Raw genomic sequence first — 22,673 nt, 5'->3', positions numbered from 1 at the left:
TACAACCAGTACTGCCATGAATATTTATATATGTCTTCTGGTGAGCAACTCTAAGAATTTTCTATTTGATAGGCCTCAGAAGTAAAATTACTGAGTAATTTCTTTGATATTGCTGGGTAATTCACAATTATATTCTAGAGAAGCTGTACCAGTTTATACTACCACCAGCTGTATAAAGCGTTCCTTCACTCCACACCCTCAACAACTCGATACTATCAGGATGCTTAATTTTTGTCAATCTGGTGGATATAACATTGAAACCAATTATGGTTATAATTTGTATTACCTGATTACTAATGAGGTAAAGCATCTTTTCATATATACACTGGCTACTCTGTATTTCTTCTGTGAAAACCTTGTTCATATTTTTTGCCCATTTTTTCTATTTGGTTGTTTGCATTTACTTCTTAATAGGCATTCTTTATATATGATGCATCCCACCTCTTGGTTGGCGTGACATGTCTCACATATGATATTAATTTTCTAGGGCTACTGTAACAAACAAATACAAACTAGGTGGCTTAAAACACAGAAACTCATTCTCTCACAGTCTGGGACACAGAAGCCCAAAATCAAAATGTGAGCAGGATGGCACTCCCTCCAACGACTTCAGGTAAGAATCCTTCCCTGCTCCTTCCTGCTTCCGGTGGCTCCATCCATCCATTCATCCCTCCATCCAGAGTCTCCATATCCATCTATCCATCTCTATCCATCCATCCATCCATCCATCCAGAGGCCATGCTCTGCCTCTGTCCTCACGTGGCCTTCTCCGTCTTCTTCTGTCTCTTAGGAAGACACTTGTCCTTGGACTTGGCCCCACCCAGATAATCCGGGATGATCTCATCTCAAAATCCCTAACTTAATCCTACCTACAAAGATCCTCTTTCCTAATAAGGTTGCATTCACAGGTTCCAGGGTTTAGAATGTAGACATGTCTTTTTAGGATCCACCATTCAACCCACTACAAATGCCTTCCCCAGATTTGGATTTTTCTACATTATTTAACTACATTATTCTTAAAATGTAGTTAAAGGTGTTGATTTTCCCTTTGTGGCTAGTGTTTTCTGATATCCTGTTCAGTAAACTGTTTCCTCTCAAAGGTCATAGAGATACTTTAAGCATTTTCTTTTTCATTTATTTGGTTTTATATTTGAATCCCTAATCGATCCAAAATTGATTTCTATGAACAGTAGGGGGTAGAGCTCCATTTTCTTTAATTGTCCAGGGACCATTTTTTGGAGAAGACAGTCTTTTTCACTCATCTGAAATAGTAGCTATGTTTTTATCCAAAGTCTCCTATTCGCAGGGGTCTATTTTGGGACTCTCTTTCTGATCATTAGTCTATTTTTCTACTGTGCTCCACAACCACATTGTTTTTAACTTACATAATTTTGTAACATTTCACCTGGTGAAGCAACCCAGATGCTCTGTCAGGAGGACAAAGCGAGGTGGTGGTGTTGTCAGAGGTCCCCTGTTCTCCCTTGGGAGGTGGAGCCAGGCAGGGGGCTGCCTGCTGGGAGCTGAGCCACCTTCGGAGAAGCAGCCTGGCTTGAGCTGGAACCAACGAGGGAGAGGGAGGGGAAGGAATACCCTGGCATCTTCCGTCTTCTATCTACAAGTGGCTCCCACTGACCGAACACAACCAGAAGCCAGACCTGGGAATCACAGACTGCAGAGGTGAGCCCATGAGAACCACAGTACACCAGGGGAAGGGTAGCAGTGGATCCAAGAGCAAACAGGCTGTGTCCCAGTGGACTTGCTCTCCTCTGTCCTCTTGCAACTGGGGCCCGTCAGTGAGGTTGTTCATAACTGCTGTTTACTTCCTATTCTGGTTTTCTACTGCTGATTATCAAACTACCCGAAGACTTACATTGCAGGTTAAAACGATGACAACTGTATGGTATCTCATGATTTTATGCATCAGGAATTTGAGCAGGGCTCAGCTGGGAGATTCTTCTGCTCCACAGGGTTTTGCTGGCTCTTCTGGTCTAGAAGACCTAAGACAGCTTCATTCCCATGCCCGGGGCCTTGGCAGGACTGGATGGAAGACTGGGCTCATCTGTTCCCTCTCCCTGTCTGGGTAGGTATGGAGCCTCTCCACATGGTCTCCCAGGAGAATCACTGGACTTCTTGCATCATGGCTTACTGCACCAAGGACAAGTGTGCCAAGCGGTCCTAGTGGAAGGTACAGGGCTTCTTATATTCTCACCTCAGAATTCCCAGAGCATCACCTTTGCCACAGTCTATTCGGCAAGCGATTCACCAAAGCTGGTGCCAAATTAAGAGCAGGTGGGTTAGACTTAGCATCTCAATAGCAAGCGTCTAATAATTTACAGCCATCTTTAATCTGCCATACTCTTGTCTCTCCTTGCATAAGGCTTTGAGTGGGGAGGCATCAGCTGTTATTTATTAGGTGTACCAAGATGCACTGAGCTGACATGCAGATTTTGGGAAACATTGGTCTTTTTAGCTGATCCCCTCCATCAGTCCTTTCCTCTGTTTACTGATGCTGTGTTATTTTTGCTGTTATTTCAAATTAATTTATTTTTCATATCTTCTGTTTTGTGGGAGGGTACAGGATGTTGGCATCTGGCTTTGCTGGACTATCTCACACTAGAGTATGCTGACTCCAATGGTTTCCTAAGTGAGCAAAGAAGATGCCTCATAAGCAGTTCCGAAATGTTTCTTCTTTTATTTATTCTTTATGGTTTAAGTCAGAGGTACCCTGCTATTTGTGTTAACGTCAGCCCTCTTTAAAACAGAATTGACCCCACTTAGTCAGAAATGACCTGAAATATCTTTGCTTTCACCTGATCCTTGATACATTTCTTGGTTGACTGGATGTTTCACTTACTGAATGCCTAATCTAGTGCCACACAGTCTACTCAACGTTCGCCTGTGCTCTCTTATTTACACCCCACAACACCTGGTTTAGGTAAGAGCCCAGAAACAGAAGCTCGGTGACCTTCCCAAGGTCACATAACTAGTGATGGTGCCAAGAAGGGGCCCAGGAAGCCTGCATTCATGCTCCTTGGTTTCTCCTAACTCCTCCTAACTCCATCCTAACAAATGCTATGTGCTCATTGTCGAAGCATCCACCAACGCTGCAGGGGGTGGTGCCACAGGGTTTATTTCTGTTATCCCCAGCACCAAAATTAGCAGTCAACAAATATCGGTTAAACAAGGGAAACCTTTTTATAAAAACTGCTGGTTCAGACCCCATTGTAAAAGGGGATAATGAGAGTTACTCAGCAGCATATGCTCACACTCTGTCAAAACTAGAGCCCACTCAACCATCCTGAGCCACACTGAGGGGGAATGACCCTTTCCGTGCACATCTGCTCACATTTCTTTTCCCACATTCCCTGGATACTGCATCAAGAGGCAGGCACTTGAAGAAGAGCGCTAAGCATCTCATCCCCACAGCCCCATCACCTGCTCTATCCCAAATTCAGAAGAGCGAAAGGATTACAGATAAGAAGCTTCCATATGCTTTACGATGCTCTCCTTCTAGCTGCTTTTCAAGTCAAAAAGACGGAGGAATTTTACTCCTATCACCTCCTTTAAGTTTCCTCGGAGGATATATGCTTGAAAAAGGAGGAGAAAAGTATTCCTTTCAAACATGCTTATCTGAATTTCCTCGCAGTGAGCATCCCGCCCGCCATCTGCGTCTGTCTGCACCATTCTGTGGAGTCCCAGTTAGAGAGCCTGTCTTTTCTGAACTTGCAGCCTCGGTTTACACAACCAAAGGACAGCAGCATCTTAGGGTTAATCGGGCAATACTGCAGAAAGCACAGAAAGGAGGAATATGAGGTCCAACCCATCCAGGTTCAAATTCAGATCAGCTTTATTTGGGCAAACTGATGCCAATTTTCTTGTCTCTACAATGGGGATGAGAAGCTTTACCTCCAGGAGTTGTGGTCATCCAGCATCTATTCCCTCTTCCTAAGCGTACTGAATTCCTGGGGGAGGTGTTAGTGGCCTCCCACTGGGAATGGTCTTCCTGCCGGGTTGCTGAAGGGGTTGCCTCTTTTCCTCTCACTGCTCTGGCCCAGCCAAGGGGTGACCCTGGGGCCTCAGCTTGTCCCAATGACACTGTTTCTTAAGACTCCGAAGTTTGAGCTAGTGAACCACAGAGTGGAAGAATGTTCAAAGGACACTTAATGCTGCAGAAAAGCTGGTTGATGAGGCACTTCCAGTTACACAGCTGTGCTGCCGTTCTCCAGAGTGGTCCTGGGTCCTTCTTAATTCTGTGCCTTCTCTCTAGCCCTTCCATCAATTCTTGAGCTCCCAAAAGCTATCTGCGTGGCCAGAGTCCATTTCTGTTGCTTATTAACAGTGAACCACTTTGCTAGAACACTGTAGGGAGCATCCAACTCCCTACAGTTGGGTGTGTGAGCATCACCCGCCACACACCTAACTCAAATTCAGGATCACAGTGAGTGCTCTTCCTGGGGTGACTTCCTTCCTCCTTCCCCTTCACTTAAGACGGTTGGAGCAGTCAGTTTGTTCAACCTGTAAATGTGCATATAACTGCAAGCCAGGATCAGAAAACCAATAGCTCAGAAGGAACCACAACTATCAGCTGATTAAGGTGTTACTGAACTAAAGCCTACCATGGATTGACTTCCTGAAATATGCAAAGCCCATAAAATTGTGTGCAAACAGTTATATTTTTATACAGTAACGTTTGCAATATATGCATTAAACCCATACAAATATACAGGTTCAGGGGAGAGAGAGAAAGAAAGTGTTTATTATTTTGCATCTGGAGATCTAGTTTTCCCAGCACCAATTGTTAAAGAGACCGTTCTTTCCCAACTGAGTGGTCTTTGCCCCCTTGTCAAAAATAAGTTGGTCATAAATGCAAGGGTTGATTTCTGGACTCTTAAATAGATTCCACCAGTCTATATGTCTGCCATTGTGCTAGTATAAAAGTGGGTTTAGATTTGTTTAAAATGCATATTGTAAGTTGCAGAGAAACAACAAAATATTTTAAAAGTATAGTTGAAACACTGAAAGGATTTAAAATAGAATTATCTAAAATACTAAATTAAAATAAAACCAGCAAATGTAGATGAAGGGGGAGTGGGTGGGAAACAAAGAACAAATCCAACAGTAAGAAAAGTTATAAATGTGGTAGATATTACTACAACTGTATCAATAATCTTTTTAAATGTGAATGGACTAAATATACCTATTAAAAGACAGAGATTGTCAGACTGGATTAAAAAATAAAATACAAATATATATCATAAGCCAAAAATCTGTTTTAAAAATAAAGACTCAGACAGGTTAAAAGCAAAGGGATGGATAAAGTTATACCATGCTAACACCAATCAAAAGAAAGCTGGAGAGGCTATGCTAATTTCAGACAAAGCAGATTTCAGAAGAAGGTGTCAGGAATAAAGAGGAGCATTGCATAATGGTAAAAGGGTTCATTGTCCAAGAAGATAAAACAATCTAAGTGTGTATGTACCTACCAAATACACATCAAAATACATGATCAACCACTGATAGAATTAACAGGAGAAATAGACAAATCCACTTGCATAGTTGGAGACTTCAACACCCTTCTGTCAGTAATTGACATATCCATCAGGTAGAAAATCAGTAAGGACACAGATTACCTGAACAGAATACTCCAAACCACACCAGAATACACATTCTAATCAAGTTTACATGAAGCATTCACCAAGACAGGCTACATTCTGGATCATACAATCTTACATTTAAAAGAATAGAAATCATGCAAAGTATATTGTCAAACCATAATGGAATTAAACTAGAAAACAATAATAGAAAGATACCTGGAAAAAACAATGTTTGAAAATTATATAACATATTTCTAAATAAGCCATGGTTCAAAAAGGAGTTCTCAAGAAAATTTAAAATATTTTGAACTAAATGAAAATTAACATGAAAATATAACATCAAACTTTGGAGGATGCAAAACCAGTGCTTACAGGAATATTTACAGCATTTAATTCATGTGTTAAAGAAGGAGAAAAATAAAAAAATCATAACCAAAGATTTCATATTAGGACATAAAAGAGAGAAGAGCAAATTTAAGCCTAAAGCAAGCAGAAGAAAAAAATGATAAAAATTGAAGGAGAAATCAATAAAATTGAAAATAGGAAACCAACAAACCATACACTGATTCTTTGAAATGATCAAAGAAATTGATAACTTTCTTTCCAGGCTAAACAAAAAAGACAGAGGGAAACAAATGATCAATATCAGAAACGAAAGAGGAAAGCAGGCCATCACCACTGACCCCAAGGACATTAAAAGGGTAACAAAGGAATACTATTAACTAAATGGTGACAAATTTGGTAACTTAGATGAAATGAACCAATTCCTTGCAAGACACAAACTACCAAAATTCACACAAGGAGAATCAGGTAACTAGAATAGCACTGTATCTCTTAAAGAAATTGAATCAATAATTAATATCCTTCCAAAAAATGAAGTCCCTGGCCCAGGTGATTTCACTGGTGAAATCTTCCAAACATTTAAGGAAAAAATAATACCAATTCTCCACAATCCTCTCCCAGAAAATAGAAGCAGAGAGAACACTTCCTAACTAACTTATGAGGTCAACATTACTATAATAACAAAAATATATACATTTTAAAAAAAAGATAACTACAGACCATTATCTCTCATGAACATAGATGCAAAAATCCTCAGCAAAGTACTAACAGGTCATCAGGAACCAAGTGATATCCAACAGTGTATAAAAAGAATTGTACACCACAATGAAGTGAGATTTATTCCAAAAATGCAAGGCTGGTTTGACATTCAGAAATCAATCAATGTAAATCACTGCAGCACTGGACTAAAGGGCAAAAATCATATGGCCATATCAATTGTCACAGAAAAATAATTGACAAAGCCATCACCAACTCATGATTAAAAACTCCCAGGAAACTAGGAAGAGAGGGGATGTTCCTCAACTTAATTAAAAAAAAAAAAAATCTACAAAAACCCCAAGTTAACATTATAGTTAATGGTGAGAAAATGGGCATTTTTCCCCTAAGATAGGAAATAAGTTAAAGACATCCTGTCTTGCCACATCTATTCAACATCAAACTGTAAGTCCTTGCTAGTTCAATTAGAAAAAGAAAAAGACATAATGGTATACAGATTGGAAAGAAAGAAACAAACCAATAATCATTGACAGATGGCATGATTTCCTACACAGAAAACCCCAAAGAATCTACAAGAAAACCTCAGGAACTAACAAAAAGTATAGCAAGGCCACAGGATAAGAGCTCAGGATGCAGTGACAATTGATTTGCTATATACCAGCAATGAACAATTGGGATTAGAGTTTAAAATAGCAATACCATTCACAATAGTACCAAAACAAAGACGTACTTAAGCATAAATACAGCAAAATTTGTATGGGGTCTGTATGTCAAAAAAAAATTAAAACATTGATAAAATAAATCAAAGGAGAGCTAAATAAATGGAAAGATACTCTGTGTTCACAAATTGGAAGACACAACATAACAATGCCAATGCCTTCCAACTTAATGATATATTCAGCACAATCCCAAAGTAAACCCCAAAAGCTATTTTGTAGATAGCAACAAACTGATTCTAAAATTGAAATGGAAACCAAAAGACATAGATGAGCCAGTACAATACAAAAGAACAAAGTTGGAGGGCTCATACCACCCATTTCCAGAATTAGTATAAAGCAACAGTAATCAGGACAGTATGATGTCAGCCAAAAAATAGACATTGTAAATCAATAAAACAGAATAGAAAGACCCACACAAATAAAGTTAACTGGTTTTTTACAAAGGGGCAAAGATAATTCAATGGACAAAGGATAGTCTTTTTGACAAATGGTGCTGGAAAAACTGGAAGTCTATATGCAAACAAAAATGAAACTCTACACAAGCCTTACACCTTACACAAAAATTAACTCAAAAGGACCATAAGCCTAAATGCAAAATGCAAAATTATAAGACTTCTAGAAGAAAACACAGGAGAAAAGCTAGGTGACCTTAGTTTTGGCAATGAATTCTTAGATACAACAGCAAAAGCACAATCCGTGAAAGAAAAAATTAGACAGTTGGACTTTATTAAAATTAAAACTGCTCTGTGAAGAACACTGTTAAAAGAATGAAAAGAGAAGCCAAGAACTAGGAGAAACTATCTGCAGGACACATATCTGATAAAAGACTTGTAGTCAAAATATACAAATATTTCTTAAAACTCAGCAATAAAACAAACAATTGGATTCAAAATGGGCAAAAGATCTGAAAAGACACCTCACCAAAAAAGATGTGTGCATAACAAATAAGCATATGAAAAAATGTCCAACATCGTCTGTCATTAGGGGATTGGGACTCAAAACAAAGAGATACTCCTACTTACCTGTGAGTAGAGCTTAAATCCACAAAACTAACACAACTGATTGTTGAGGGGACAGAGCAGGAAGAGCTCTTACTCATCGCTGATGAGGAGAATGCAAAATGGCTCAGCCACTTTAGAAGACCACTGGTAGTGCCTTAAAAAGCTAAACATAGTCTAGCTATATGATCCAACAATTGTGCTCCTACATATTTACCCAACTGATTTTAAAACTTACGTTAACACACATAACCACAGCAGCTTTATTCATAATCACCCAAACTGGAAGCAACAAAAATCAAAAATGTCTCTAAATAGGTAAATGGATACATAAACTGTGGTCCCTCTACATAATGGAATATTATCCATTGATAAAAAGAAATAAGCTATCATGCCACAAAAATACATGAATGCATATTGCTATGCTATCAAAGCCAGTCTGAAAAGGCTACATATATACCATATGATTCCAATTACATAACATTCTAAAAAGGTAAAACTAAAGCAAAGCAATGATGTAAAGATCAGTGGTTAGTAAGAGTTGAGGTTGGAAAAACAAAGCACATTAAATAGGTGGTGAAATTATTCTGTATGATACAGTAATGAAGGGTTCATGACCCTGTGCATTTATTAACACTCATAGAATTTTACAGTACAAAGGGTAAACCATAATGGATGCAAATTAAAAGCAAAAAACATTTAGAAGGCTGGAGGCTCCCAGTATGGGAGCAAACTGTGACAAGACAATCTGCTGTATTACAAACGTAGGAAACAACCACACTGAAGGGGGTGGAGAAAAAGAACAGACCTAAATAACTCTGGAAATAAGTGGGTTCTGTAAGACTAAAGGCAAAAGGAACTACACATAGCACTGTAATCTAGCTGATAAAGTTGTCTCCAAACAATGTTGGGATACACGTTAACAATTTACAAACTGCTAGTTGTATAGACAGGAGTTGAACAATTAAGTAAATGAATGGCTGGAAATCAGGGGACAATGCTAGACTGATGCATCTGATGAAGGATTAGAATTGGAGACATCAGTAGGAACTCATCATTAGCTTATCTTAATACAGGATACAGGTATAAATAGATACAGATATGTGTGTTTACACAGGTTGGTACACACACATACTTCCTTACTCTGTCAGCTGAGAGGGACTAGGAACACTGAGCCCCAGTAGCAATGAGCACACCAGACATCCATAGCTCATTTTCTAATACTATACTCAATAAAAGGAACCAGCTCTCCTTGGAGAAATGGCTGATGATAGCACAAAGACAGGAATAATACAAGATGAGCTTGGAGCAGCATGTAGTGCCAAGAAGTAAGGAAGAGCTAAAAAATATGATGTGGGAAAGTCAGAGGGACCCAAGCCAACTGAAAGAGCTCTGAATGGCCAAACCTGGAACAATATGAGCAACCAAATAACCAAATAAATAAAGGAGTATCAGAGTATAACCAAAATATAAAATAAATATTCATGAGTGCTTACTGGTATAAATTATTAAAGAAATAAATCAGTGCAGGAAAATAAATCTCCAATGCAGAATTTAAAATAATTTATGTGGATGTGCTGTTCCTTAAGTGTGGGCTGGGCATAATCACTTCCTTCCAAAGATGACCATATGGAAAAGGGGGAAGGTAATATTACAGTGGGGAAACCTGAGAACCTCTTTCCCCAGCCAGGTGGTCAAAGCTAATGGCGAGTGGTATCATGTGGATGGTTATCATAGGTTATTACAATAACCCTTTACTGGGTCTACCCCCACTCTCCCAAAAAATCATAACCCCAGTCTAATCCTGAGTAAACATCAGGTGATCCTACTCAAGGGACATTCCACAAAATCCTTGGCCAGTGCTCCTCAAAACTCTCAAGGTTATCAATACCAAGCAAAGTCTGAGAAACTGTTAAAACCAAGAGTTTAAGGAGCTGGGAAGAGTTAATGCAATCTGGAATTCTGGATAGAATCCTGGAGTAGTAAAAGGGCAGAAGGTAAAAGCTTAGGACATCTGAATCAACTGTGGACTTTAGTTACTAATGAGGTATCAATATTGGCTTATTAATTGTAACAAAGGCACCACAGAAATGTAAGATGTTAACCACAGAGGATACTAGGTGCCAGAGTATATGGGAACCCTCTGCATTATTCTGGAAGCTTTTATGTAAATCTAAATCAATTATTAAATTAAAAGTTCATTTAAAAAAAAGAATACCACTCTCCTTTCTCTGTCTGACTCTCACTTACTGTCCACTACAAGCAACCTCACTGATTCCCACCAGGTGACAAAGGAGCGCACGACCCCAGGCACAGGCCATCTAGACGTTTTAGACATCTGTGGAGTCTGGAGTTTCGGGCATTCCTTCTCTCCCTAATGGCACCCCAGTTTCCTCATTAGGGAAAAATCTCCACCTGGAGGATGTGTTCTTAGTAAAAGGTGATTCCAGGACACCATGTCTCATTATAAAAGCCCAACTGGGCTACAAGCCCAAGCATGGCAGGGAAGTAGGTGTGTGAGCCAGTGGGAGATGCTCAGGGGTCTTTGCATCTAATGTGAGCATATTAAGATCAAGAAGGGGATTCACTGCAAAGAAGAGAGCCAATTCTGGGCAAGGCAGCTCCAAAGGCTACCTAATGCAAGTGAATTCAGCTCAGAGTCAATCTCAAATACATATCATTTTCTAAAAAAAACGCAAGACCTTCTGTGAGCAGACTTCTCAAACCAATAAAGAATATCCTTTGAGCCCTATCAGTTGCAGACCCACTCTTCCCCCTTGTCAATGAATATTCTTATACATCTCATCTCTGCAAGATCTCCTTGGTTTAACATTTTATACAGAGTTGGTCTTAAATCTTCTCACAAGGTACTCAACAAATCCTTAAGCACAGAGCATTTTAGCAGAGCCCTCAGCAAAGAATGTGTAGTCTGTTCATTCATTCAATGCATAAGTTTTTAAATGCCCCTCACTTTGAAGAAAGCCCCCATTCTGTGGAGTTTTGTGCCACCACTCCAGGCCTTCTCGTTTGCCTTTCCTGGGGTACTGGGCAATCAAGCTAATGATATGTCAATAGCTGGCTCCATCTTCACGTTCAGATCTGAGAATCAAACCTCCTTTGAGACTGACTCTCTGGGGGAAGAAGGAACAGAAGAATAGAGGGTGAGGACGTGGAAAAATAAAAAAAGCCCAAGTTCTTATCTTCCCCCAGACCTGTGCTTAGGTGGTTAAGGGCCCTAGGATGCTTCTGAAATTGGCTCTCTGTGGGGTCGGGAAAGCAGACAAAAGAACAGGGAGGGAGGCCGTGGGAGAAAGGACCCAAGAGCTGTGGGAGGCTTCAGTTGTTCACTTGAAGGAAAACATTTTCTGAAATTAAAAGGGTTCCTTGGATGTGTAAGGAATGAAAACGTTCTGCTTTTCTTCATCTTTGCATGTCTGCTTTGGAAGCCACAAGCAGCAGGATATAACAGGATTTGTAAGATGACAAACAGCCCCATATGGGGTTTCTTGTTTTCAAAGGTGTGAGCATACACATGCGCAATGCACACAGATGCACGCGCACACAGCTTTTTTTTAATTTGATTTGAAAGTACCTTCACTTACAATTCGTACCATGAAACTTCGTCCCCAGAACAGAAGCCAACTCCTGGTGTGAGTCCACAGTGGCGTTACCCAAATAACAAATAGCCAGGGGGATGGAGAGCGGGTGGTGGGCTGCTCTCAGTGGAGAACTGAAACCGCAGCTGTGACATCAGTCCTGAATTTGGATGGAGTCCCCCGTGTTGGTGGCAGTTAATTCAATCCCCTCTCCACCCTGGCCATGACTGAGGCAATGGATGCCCTGCTGGCAAATGACCTATAAAAGAGGAGCTCCCGGCCCGCCCCTGGCTTGCATTAGCACTGTCAACACAGATAACCTAGAAACAAAAGTCACAATTTGGGAGGAAAAGCACCCAGGGAAGCTTGGCTGGATCCTTCCGGTTATTTACAGCAGATGGCCAGATACAGCAAGCCTACACTAATTCTAAATATTTGGAGGCTATGCAAAATTAGCTTCAAATTGACTTCATTAAAAAAGATACAGTTTTATTACTTTCAAATTATGGGAATTCAAACTAAAGGCTAATAATGTTGCCATGTCCAGACTTGCCTCCAGCAGTTGGAATAAACAGATAAGACTCATTTGTAATTAGAGCAGCTTAAGTATGCAGCAACTACATTTAGTACAAGCTCTAAAAGGGACCTTACTTACTTAAACACACATTCATGAAATATTTACTGTACTTCTGTCTTACATGGAAAACTGATTTTTTACAAGTTGCTAATTGATTGACTCTGAACAATACGCTTTTGCTGTACAGCCAAAATTGTCCAATCTTTGATTTATAGTGGAGCCACCAAATCTGGATGTCTCAAATGTATTTCTTTCTGAATTTTAAAATGTCTGGATCCCTCAGATTATGTAGTCCAAAAAAGTACATTTGTCTTGGATTTGCACAGATAGCCAATGGACCAAGGGGCATGTGGTTCGTCAGAGGGTACAAAGCTTTCTATGAAACACAACTCTACACATACAACTGCTTCCCCCAGAAAGTTGGAAGTGGCTTCATCTCCCAGAGAGTAAAATGTTTGGGGGATTTTGGTTTGTAACCTTGGGTCCAGAAAACCAACAATCCGGAGTTGGCCAATCTAAAGGATGGCAGAGTATAAAATCGTGTGTGAACAATGCTTCCCTTATTCAAAACATTTAGTTAATATCAGCAAAATATTTCTCCTTATAAAATGTGGTCTCCACAAAGAAAATTAAATAAGATGGCTGAATCTGGAAAAGCCAAACAGCTGGCAGACCAGACAGAGGCCGTGTCACCAGTTAAATCGAGATGTAATTTCTGAAGAGGGCTGGAGGGAGCTCTATGGAGGCCTCAGTCCTGAAGATGTGTCTGTGCGCCCTAAATCCCTACAGCAAATCCCCAAATGCATATCAACTCAGCCAAAGGTTTTTACCTGTCAAGAATCGGTGAAGTTCAATCACTAAAGTAATGTCATCCCTTAGTTTCCATCCCTTTAGTTAAAATCGGAAAGTCTGAATTGCTAATACTAGTGCATGATAAACAAAAATTAAATAAACAAGATAGAAGCAAAAGAGGGATTCATTTCTTATACTAATCCACACATAAAAAAAAAGTTAGGAAGAAAAGTAAAAGCAGATACTAAGCCAAGGTAGAGAGAGACAGGAGAACTAATTATTATTAGATGAAATTAAAAAACCCACATATAAAATTTGTTTTACATAGGATACTACTGCTATTTTCAGGAGACAAACACACATTTTGTTACATTGTAATTTGGATCAAATCACTGAGTTAGGCAGAAATGTTAGGACATTTCTAGTAACCCAACAACACTTGCATTGAATAGCTGTTAGAGTCAAACTCTTCCCATGTTTAAAGCAAAAAACTATTTAATGAAAATTCAATCAAGACAAGGCAAGTTGCTTCTATCCAAAGAGCAAACTAACCCACATTTTTTTCTAAAGCACACAGTACTCATTTTAAATGCCATGCCTTTGGGATATTCTTATCTCAAATACGCAACAAATTCTACTGTGTATTCTTCACACATCATGTTCTTTTATCTTCTGAACACTAAGTTCTATTTCCAGAGAGAAGCAAAATAACTTTGACTTTGTACTATAATATACCTAAACTCATATGTTTGGAATAGGTTTTTAGTTGGTAAAACTGGGTCCTATCTCCTTTCTGACAACTGTTGCAAACTCGTCTGCAGTCTCATTTCAACTCTGAGGCATTGAGTGATCTAGCTCCGGAACAGTTCCTACTGCACAACGTTACATTCCCAACTGGTGACAACACCCTGCGTTAAGGCAAAAGGCACAGCAGCAGCACTCGGGGGGCCACCCCGTAACTGCCCAGCCAATCTATTAATAAGAAGACCTTCACAACTAAATTGCCATACCCAGAAAGAACAAACTGGACTCTATTTTATGGAGAAAATGGGTTTCTAAAATCCGTCCCTACTTTGGAGAATGAGACATGATCAAATACTGGGTTTGTCAGAAGCACCAGAGGATCTTCCAGCGAGTGCAGTACCCCAGACTCACTTACCTCAATGTGAAATGATCTTCAGTGGAATTCTGAGTGATGGAGATGGGAAAAGTCAGCACCTCTCCCTGTCTAGCCGTCTTGGGTGCATAATGAACGGCCACATTGCTATCTAAGCGCAGCTCTCTGAAAACAGGCTTCCCCTGGGTCTGGTAAAGGAAAACGCTGCCTATTCTATGCAAGGGGGGGCTGGATTCGTCAATGTCACTGTGGCCTCCCTTGACCCCACTGTTTTTCCGTGACTCTTCCTTGATGCAGTCGGCCCGCTCGTCCCCCGGCTGCATGGCGTAGTAGAGCTCCACGGGGCTGCCCTCGGGCTGCTCGGCCGCCTTCCTCCTGCCGGCGACCACCGTGGGGGCGCTGAACCAGCTGGGCAGGAGCTCCAGCTCTGCCACGCAGAGGCCCAGGTCCCCCCGCAGCCGGCAGCTGCCCCTCACCTCCCTGGTCTCTCGGAAGGCAAACACCCGCAGGCAGGGCAGGGCGTCCGTGGCCCCCTGTGTGTCCCAGTCCCGGCCCACCAGGGAGAAGAGCACCTGCACCTTGGGCCAGCTCAGGTAGATCTTCTCTCGCATGATGGAGGCTCTCAGCTTCCAGTTGAGGGAGAACTTGTTGGTGACTCTGAACGGGTTGGAAGGCAGCAGCAAGTCCTGGGGCACCACGTGCTCGATGGAGAACGGGCCGTAGCTGGCGTTCAGAACTGGTAGCCTCCTGGACTTGTAAACAAGGAAGGACTCCACCCGCGACTGCAGGCTGGAGTTCCTCATGATGTCCTGGTTGGCTTCCTTCAGGAAGAAGGACACGTCCGCGTTGTTGATGCGATAGCTCACCGGGAGGTAGGTGGGCAGCAGGGAGAACCGCTGGATGCTCTCCAAGGTTCCGCGGCTTTCGGTCACTGCCAGGAGGAAATCAGAGTGCAGGCGTTAGAAATTCCAGGGCAGCGGAAGCAAACTCACAGACATGTGAACATCCCCTTTATATTAGCTGCCCTAAAGTCATGCCCAACGTGCTATCCGCCATCTAAAATTTCTCATTTAAATCAACTCAATTTATGTTAAATGTATTTGTTTTAAAGAATTTAATGCCACTAAAGTAAGTAGAAAACTAGTATCACTTGCCACACATAGAGGGCAAAATAAAATTCAACAAAGCCATGTTTCTAATTTCGAATGAGCAGTGGTACCTTTGGAGGGTTTTGCTTAAGACTTGCTCTCTCTGTTGAAAGGAGAGATTAGCAAGGGTTAGAAAGCAGTCAAGGGCATGCCAGCATCAATCAGAGAGTGGCCTTCCCTTTGGCACAACCAGGCAGGCTGAGATCAGAAACAGAAAAGACTTTCTCAACTTGCGATTTGATGTTGTGTCCATATTCCACTAATGCCATCTCACGCTCCACCCCTCACACATGCTCCACTTGGAGATGCACTGTCCAATGGGAAACGGTAAGGGACTCGGGCCACATAAATGAAGACGGGCAGTCATGAATCACTTGGAGATCGCACACTCTCCATGGGGTTGGGTGGAGACATGGAGAGAAAGGCCCTTGGGAAAATATGTTGGGAGGAGGCCTCTGGACATTGCTGAGATGGCACCACTGTCACGTCGGTTCCAGGTGTGCAGGGCACGTTTCATGTCCTTTGCCTAACTGTTCCCCAGAAACCAAGAATCAAGGAGTTGAACCTCATTCTCATTATATCCATAACGTTTGTTGACACTAATGCATAAAAAGCATTTTTAATTTTTCCTTACTGCATGTATCCCTCCCTCGGGGAAAAATCCAAAATGTTATTTTTACAGTTTGTCTTACATTCTGTAAAAAAAAAGAGACATGGAAGTAACATAATTCAAAGTATGAATTTAACTAGTTTTAGGAATGGAGAGTATCTGCTCTGGGAACATGCCTTTCTAGGCAAAGCACCAGATACACAGAACCCTTTCTTACGGGTAGCCGTGCCATGACCTTTGGTTACTCTGCATTAGAAGCAAGCTCACACCCTGGCATTTGTCGCACCACCCTGTCTCAAAGGCCCATGTGAATACATTTTCCGACATGTAACACCTCCTGAGTCTGGACCTCTAATGGCAGTTGTCAGCAGCAGTGGAGAAAGCAATGGACTAAGACAAAGGGGACCTGCTCCTGACTTTGCAGCACGTGAAGTGGGTGACAAAAGCAAGGCCCAGGAACCCCTTTGCTTGCCACAGGGTTTGTCAGTAGGACGGGCCAATCAGGGGGTGAAGCTCCCATCTGGTTCCAACACTGCCAGGTTTTGGGTTGCATCCAATTTAATTTCTAGACGAGAAGCCAGTTTGACACATACATTCATCCTCTCACTCTCTCTCTTGAGTTTACAGGCAGCCCCAAACACAGAAATCCTTCCATTCAATGGTTTCACCCAGCCCAAAGTAGGCTGGGCCTTGATTTCAGCACTTGGCACTGGTATTGTGCTGAAACATCTTAACTTTGCCACATGACCAGTTTTCAACCACCCAAAGAGCAGTTTCATGGAGTTCAATCTAATAAATACAGAATTAAAAAATCAAAATATCGTAGATATAACAAGAGACTTCATTACTTAAAACAGTTACACTTTTAAACTTTCTGTAAAGTGAATAACCAATCCTAATTTATATTTTCTGCAAATGTGTACTGTCACATACAAGTTTTAGTTGAAGCAATGAGCAGGCAGTTTAAGCAATGAGCATTATCAGGATAACATTCTGGCTTGAAGCCTTGTGCTCTCTCCCTTCTCTGTAGCATCCTGCAGTGGCACTATAAAAGCCATTTCTCCTGAAAGCTTTCCTTGACAGCAGAGTTCTGGGTTCTGTGCACCTTCTGTATCCCTTTTATAGCATCCCATACTTCCCCTATCACAGCACTTTATGTTTTGCTGCAATTTCCTGTTTGCTCCCGGAGCTCATAGGCCAGTAGGTAGAGATATCAGGCCAGATGTTTTCTCCACTGTCCTTATAATACCACCCAGCAAGTAGTTGATCCTCATTTATTCGCAGATTCCTTATTTGCAAACTCACCTACTTGCTAAAATGTATTCTTAACCCCAAATCAATACTTGTGGCACTTTGGTAGTCATTCCAAAAATTTGAGTTGTCCAACGTGCAGGTTCCCAGCTGAGGACAAGACAAGACAACACTCTGCCTTCTTGTTTCAGCTCCTTTCCATGGTATAGGCAGTGTCAGGTTTTTCATACTTTTGTGCTTTTTATTGGTGAATTTGCTGTTTAAAATGGCCTCTAAGTACAGTGCTGGAGAGCTGTCTAGTGCTCCTAATGCAGGGGGCCTGTGACGTGCCTCATGGAGAAAAGATGTGTTGCATCAACTTCCTTCAGTCACAAGTCAGGGTACAGTTGGCCCCAAGTGCAATGCTAAAGAATCATACATACATATATCAAGATGTCTTTATAGAAACACACATAAAGCAAAGTTATGTACTGATCAGCTGATGAAAACTTCGTGACCAGAGGCTTGCAGGAGCCTAACCTGTGTTTCCCCAAGAGCAACGGTTCAGGGTTGGTGAATTCGGAGTTTGCGGTGCCTTCACAGTCCATGACTGTATCAGGTGCTCAATAAATATTTGACGAAGGAAAGAAAGAATAAATTATGCTTTTAATACCACAAAGAGCGTATTACACTTTTATACTCGGGTTTTACATGCCGTCCTTCTCCACTGCCATCACGCTGTAATTAGAAGTCTCAGTTCTTGCCCCATTAAGAGCTCCATATAATCTTAGTGATACGGAACTAAAAATGGCAGGAGTCCCTCCATGCCGCAGAAGTCCTAAAAGAACTACATCAATCACACAGTGCAAAATGCATCTCAGTGCTACTGTACAGCAATTATCTTGAACTATCATTGCACCAGCTTGCCATTCTTTCTAGAAACTGCCAAAGCCAGCAACCAAGTTATAGACTGTTATACATTAATATAGGAACTAAGGCTCTACGAACTTTCCTGCTGAACGTCTCACCCCTACTACTTGGGACCACGAAACTTAACTGTGCAAATAATTACATGTTCTAAGGGCAACACCTTAGGTCCTCTAACTTTATTCAGGAAAGCAATAATGGATCACTGCGAACATCATTCGAGGGAAAGTAATTTCTAAGTTTTATTCCACAAGTGGCCTGTTACTCTTTTTGCTTAGTATCTGACCTGTTTATCATTTAGAAATGTTCTGAGTTGACCTAAAGCGAATGTTACTTTTTTTTAACAAAACTACAAAAATAATGCCAATTATGTTCTGCAATGCACTGAATGAGCTAAAAAGTAAAACTCATTTTTTCTAATCCCCAAAGGGGTAGCCATTATAATCAAAGAACACCAATTCCAGATAAAAATGAGCAAGGTGTCAAGTAACAAAGAAGCTGTGCACAGTAAATCTCAGTTAACAGCCCATTAAGAAAAAAAATTACATTTGATTTTTGTGCTATGACTTTGAACACTTATTTTCAAGAAAGTGCCATGTTCACATCTTTACACCCCTCGATGGCCTCACAGAGAGATTTTATATTAATTCTAGCATTTTGAAAAGATATACTTTTACTAAATTATACTTTCAAGAAATCTGGGAAAGATAATAATATGAGCACAGGTCTCTGATTTTTCCCCTGAGTAGACCCAACAGCAATAAGTAAGAGAGAATGGTAATAGGTAAAAACTCTGCATCTGTGCTGAAAATTAGGTGCAATCTGCATGCTGTGGTCTGCAAGAATTCCTGAGAATTCAAACACCTCATGTGGAAAATATGGCATGGCTGGGGCCACCAGATGAAATACAAGATACCCACTTACATTTTAATTTCAAATAAACACAAATATTACATGGTACATACTTGTACCAAAAAAATGATTAATTGTTTACCTGAAATTCAAATGTACTGGGTGTGCTGTATTTTTATTTGCTAAATCTGGCAACCCTAAGCATGGTGCCATCAAAATAAACTAGGAGTCAGCCTGGTGGAACTATTCCGGCATGTGTAAGAGCCATGGCAGGAGGTGAGGGCAGTGAGAGGCCCCGGGATGGCCACTTCACTCCACAATATTCCCCTGCTCTGAGCCAACGCCTTGTGCAGAAGACTCAAGGGCAGATGTGGCCGCACCACCCAGAAAGCCCCAATGAGCCAGGGCTCCTGGCTGAGGTGCCTGTTCCCTAACGGCCACCAGCACAGGACAGGACACCTGGCCCAGCCACATCCTCTTCCTGCAGGTAACTGGAATCGTCTGCAGGTAACTGGCCTCCACTGTAGCAACTCCACCAAGCTCAGAGAAGAACCTCTGCAGAGCAGGTGTCCTGCTGGTGATGCCAACAATTCCAGTGTGTGCTCCCCCTTCTCAGGTTGCAATATTATCAATGGCCTCCCCAGGTTAACATCTGCGATGGGCCCTAACAAGAGCAAGTGAAACGGAGTGGAGACAAGGAGAATCTGCTCTACCACGTAGGGGAGAATAACCCTGCCAGAGAGACCACCCCGCATTTAAGAAAACAAACAAACCAACCAACAAAAGCACAGGGTAAAGAGGACCCATAAATAAAAGCTGCCACAAAAACGGACAATTTAAACAAGTATTCATGAGACAGGGGAAAACATGCTTTTGAGGAATATTTACTAAAAAATACTGAAGCATATCTTACAAAGAATCACTTTTGAGCTCTCAATAATAATCAAGAAAACATAGGCCCTTTGTTATTTTAAATGAAGTAAGACTAAGATGGAAGAAGATCTGGCAGTATTAAGGGTAAGGAATTTAAAACGGTTGCAGAAGCAATAAAGCAGATTTTAAAAAACAGAAAACCGAGCCTTTGATATGAGAGGGAACTTTTAAAGCTTTCATGAAGCTCAGTGGAAAAAGACAAAGAAATAAAAATAGTCAATGGCAGCCAGAAAACGTGAGATACCATTGATGGCGAATATACAGATAGAGTTTTTTAGAAAGATATAGAAAAGTACAAAAGCATCATTAAGACAAAAAAGAAGAATTTCACTGAGTTCCAGAGAAAACTGAAAACACCACCCTTTAGACATTTCCTAAATACATTTACTAATGTCAAGGATAAATATATAATTATACAAGCATTTATTTAAAAAAAAAATACAAAAAGACTAAAAAGGGAAAAACGTCAAGCTGCCCTCAGTTGTCTCTGGTATGCCAAATTAGGTATTAAAAACCAGTGATAAATATTTACAGAAAACAGATTAACTAGCAGCTGATAAGAGCTCTGGGATGTTTTCTGATATGATAATTGTAAAAAAATACATATTTAGAGAAAAGAGTGGGGAATGTTCTAATTGAACAATTGTATATCCTAAAAAATGTGTAACGTGTGAGGGCAACAGAAAGATACAAAGTTACATTCCTATCTACCCTTTTTGAAAAATCACTGAAGTATATTCCTCAGGGAGCTAGGAGGTAAATCAAAATATAATATTCAATGCCTCTTTGTTGCTCAGATGTGGCCCTCTCTCTCTGGCTAAGCCAACTTGAAAGGTGAAATCACTGCCCTCCCCCCTACGTGGGATCAGACACCCAGGGAAGTGAATCTCCCTGGCAACGTGGAATATGACTCCCAGGGAGGAATGTAGACCTGGCACCGTGGGACGGAGAACATCTTCTTGACCAAAAGGGGGATGTGAAAGGAAATGAAATAAGCTTCAGTGGCAGAGAGATTCCAAAAGGAGCCGAGAGGTCACTCTGGTGGGCACTCTTATGCACACTTTAGACAACCCTTTTTAGGTTCTAAAGAATTGGGGTAGCTGGTGGTGGATACCTGAAACTATCAAACTACAACCCAGAACCCATGAATCTCGAAGACAGTTGTATAAAAATGTAGCTTATGAGGGGTGACAATGGGATTGGGAAAGCCATAAGGACCAAACACCACTTTGTCTAGTTTATGGATGGATGTGTAGAAAAGTAGGGGAAGGAAACAAACAGACAAAGGTTCCCAGTGTTCTTTTTTACTTCAATTGCTCTTTTTCACTCTAATTATTATTCTTGTTATTTTTGTGTGTGTGCTAATGAAGGTGTCAGGGATTGATTTAGGTGATGAATGTACAACTATGTAATGGTACTGTAAACAATCGAAAGTACAATTTGTTTTGTATGACTGCGTGGTATGTGAATATATCTCAATAAAATGATGATAAAAAAAAAAATATATATATATATAATATTCAAGAATAGGAAAGCCACCATATAAGAAGACTAGGTGAAACATTCAAGCATGGAATAAATTCAAATAAACAGCCTTAAACACAGGCCAAAAATGAACACATATTGATGAATAAAGATTCATAAGCGAAACCCTTTGGTAATTGTTAAATCATAAATTTGGTAAAAATGCCAAGAGAACCATGGAGAGAAAAGAAAGTAAAAGTGTACTGATTTTCTTATCTTCAGTAGAAAGATCAGTAGATATGATTTTATTACTTTCAGTGATAACCAAATAATACTATGTTCAAATAATTTTTTTTTGTCTTTTTTTGTTGTTTTTCTCTTCAATTATACTTTTTGAAAAGCTGAAGAACAGGATGCTTGGCTTACAGATTAGGAGGGAGACAGGGATAGAACAAAAAACAGCTCATTTAATAATCTGTTAAAAATATATAAGCAAGAAAGAATAAAATGATGATGAAAGGAGTAAGACCGAACTCATTATTTATGACACTAAACACGGATTAGACTCTCCTTTAAAAAGGCAAAAACTCGCAGGCTGACTCAAAAGTTAAAGTTAAACTATAATTTTCTTAAAGAGAACTCTTTTTAAATAGACTGAGAAAGTGTAAAAATTTTTAGAAATAGGCCTGGATATTCCATGGAAAAAGAAAACTGGGGACACAATTATAATATAAGACAAATTTAAGAAGTAAAATTCTTAAATTAACTGGGTTAAAGTTTTCAATTTTTATTGAAAGACACAATTCACAGTGAATAAAAATCATTAATATCTTATGCAAAAAATATACAGGTGACAGTTTAATATTAAAAAATTCATAAGGTTACAATTAGAAATTGATAGTAAGTAAAATTTGCTGAAAAATTTTATATACCTCCTTTCCCTGTCTCTGACATATGACTGATGGAAAAGTAAACAAAGATATGAAAATATAAATAATAAAACTACTGATGTCATAATCTCTACAGAGAATACACTTATTTAAAATGTTCTTAGGAC

General features: G+C 40.3%; 1 protein-coding gene across 1 annotated transcript in view; it reads right to left on the bottom strand.

The window, feature by feature from the left end:
• Positions 1 to 22,673, bottom strand: part of TMEM132D (transmembrane protein 132D) — a 675,237-nt gene that overhangs the window by 476,286 nt on the left and 176,278 nt on the right. The window contains exon 2 of the mRNA XM_037817364.1: positions 14,495 to 15,383. Coding sequence (XP_037673292.1) covers positions 14,495 to 15,383 — 889 coding nt within the window. The remainder of the gene's footprint in view (positions 1 to 14,494; positions 15,384 to 22,673) is intronic.

Source organism: Choloepus didactylus, chromosome 23, assembly GCF_015220235.1.
Source record: "Choloepus didactylus isolate mChoDid1 chromosome 23, mChoDid1.pri, whole genome shotgun sequence".
Lineage (NCBI taxonomy): Eukaryota > Metazoa > Chordata > Mammalia > Pilosa > Megalonychidae > Choloepus > Choloepus didactylus.
The sequence above is the reverse complement of the archived record's forward strand: the minus strand, read 5'-3'. Positions and strand labels throughout refer to the sequence as shown.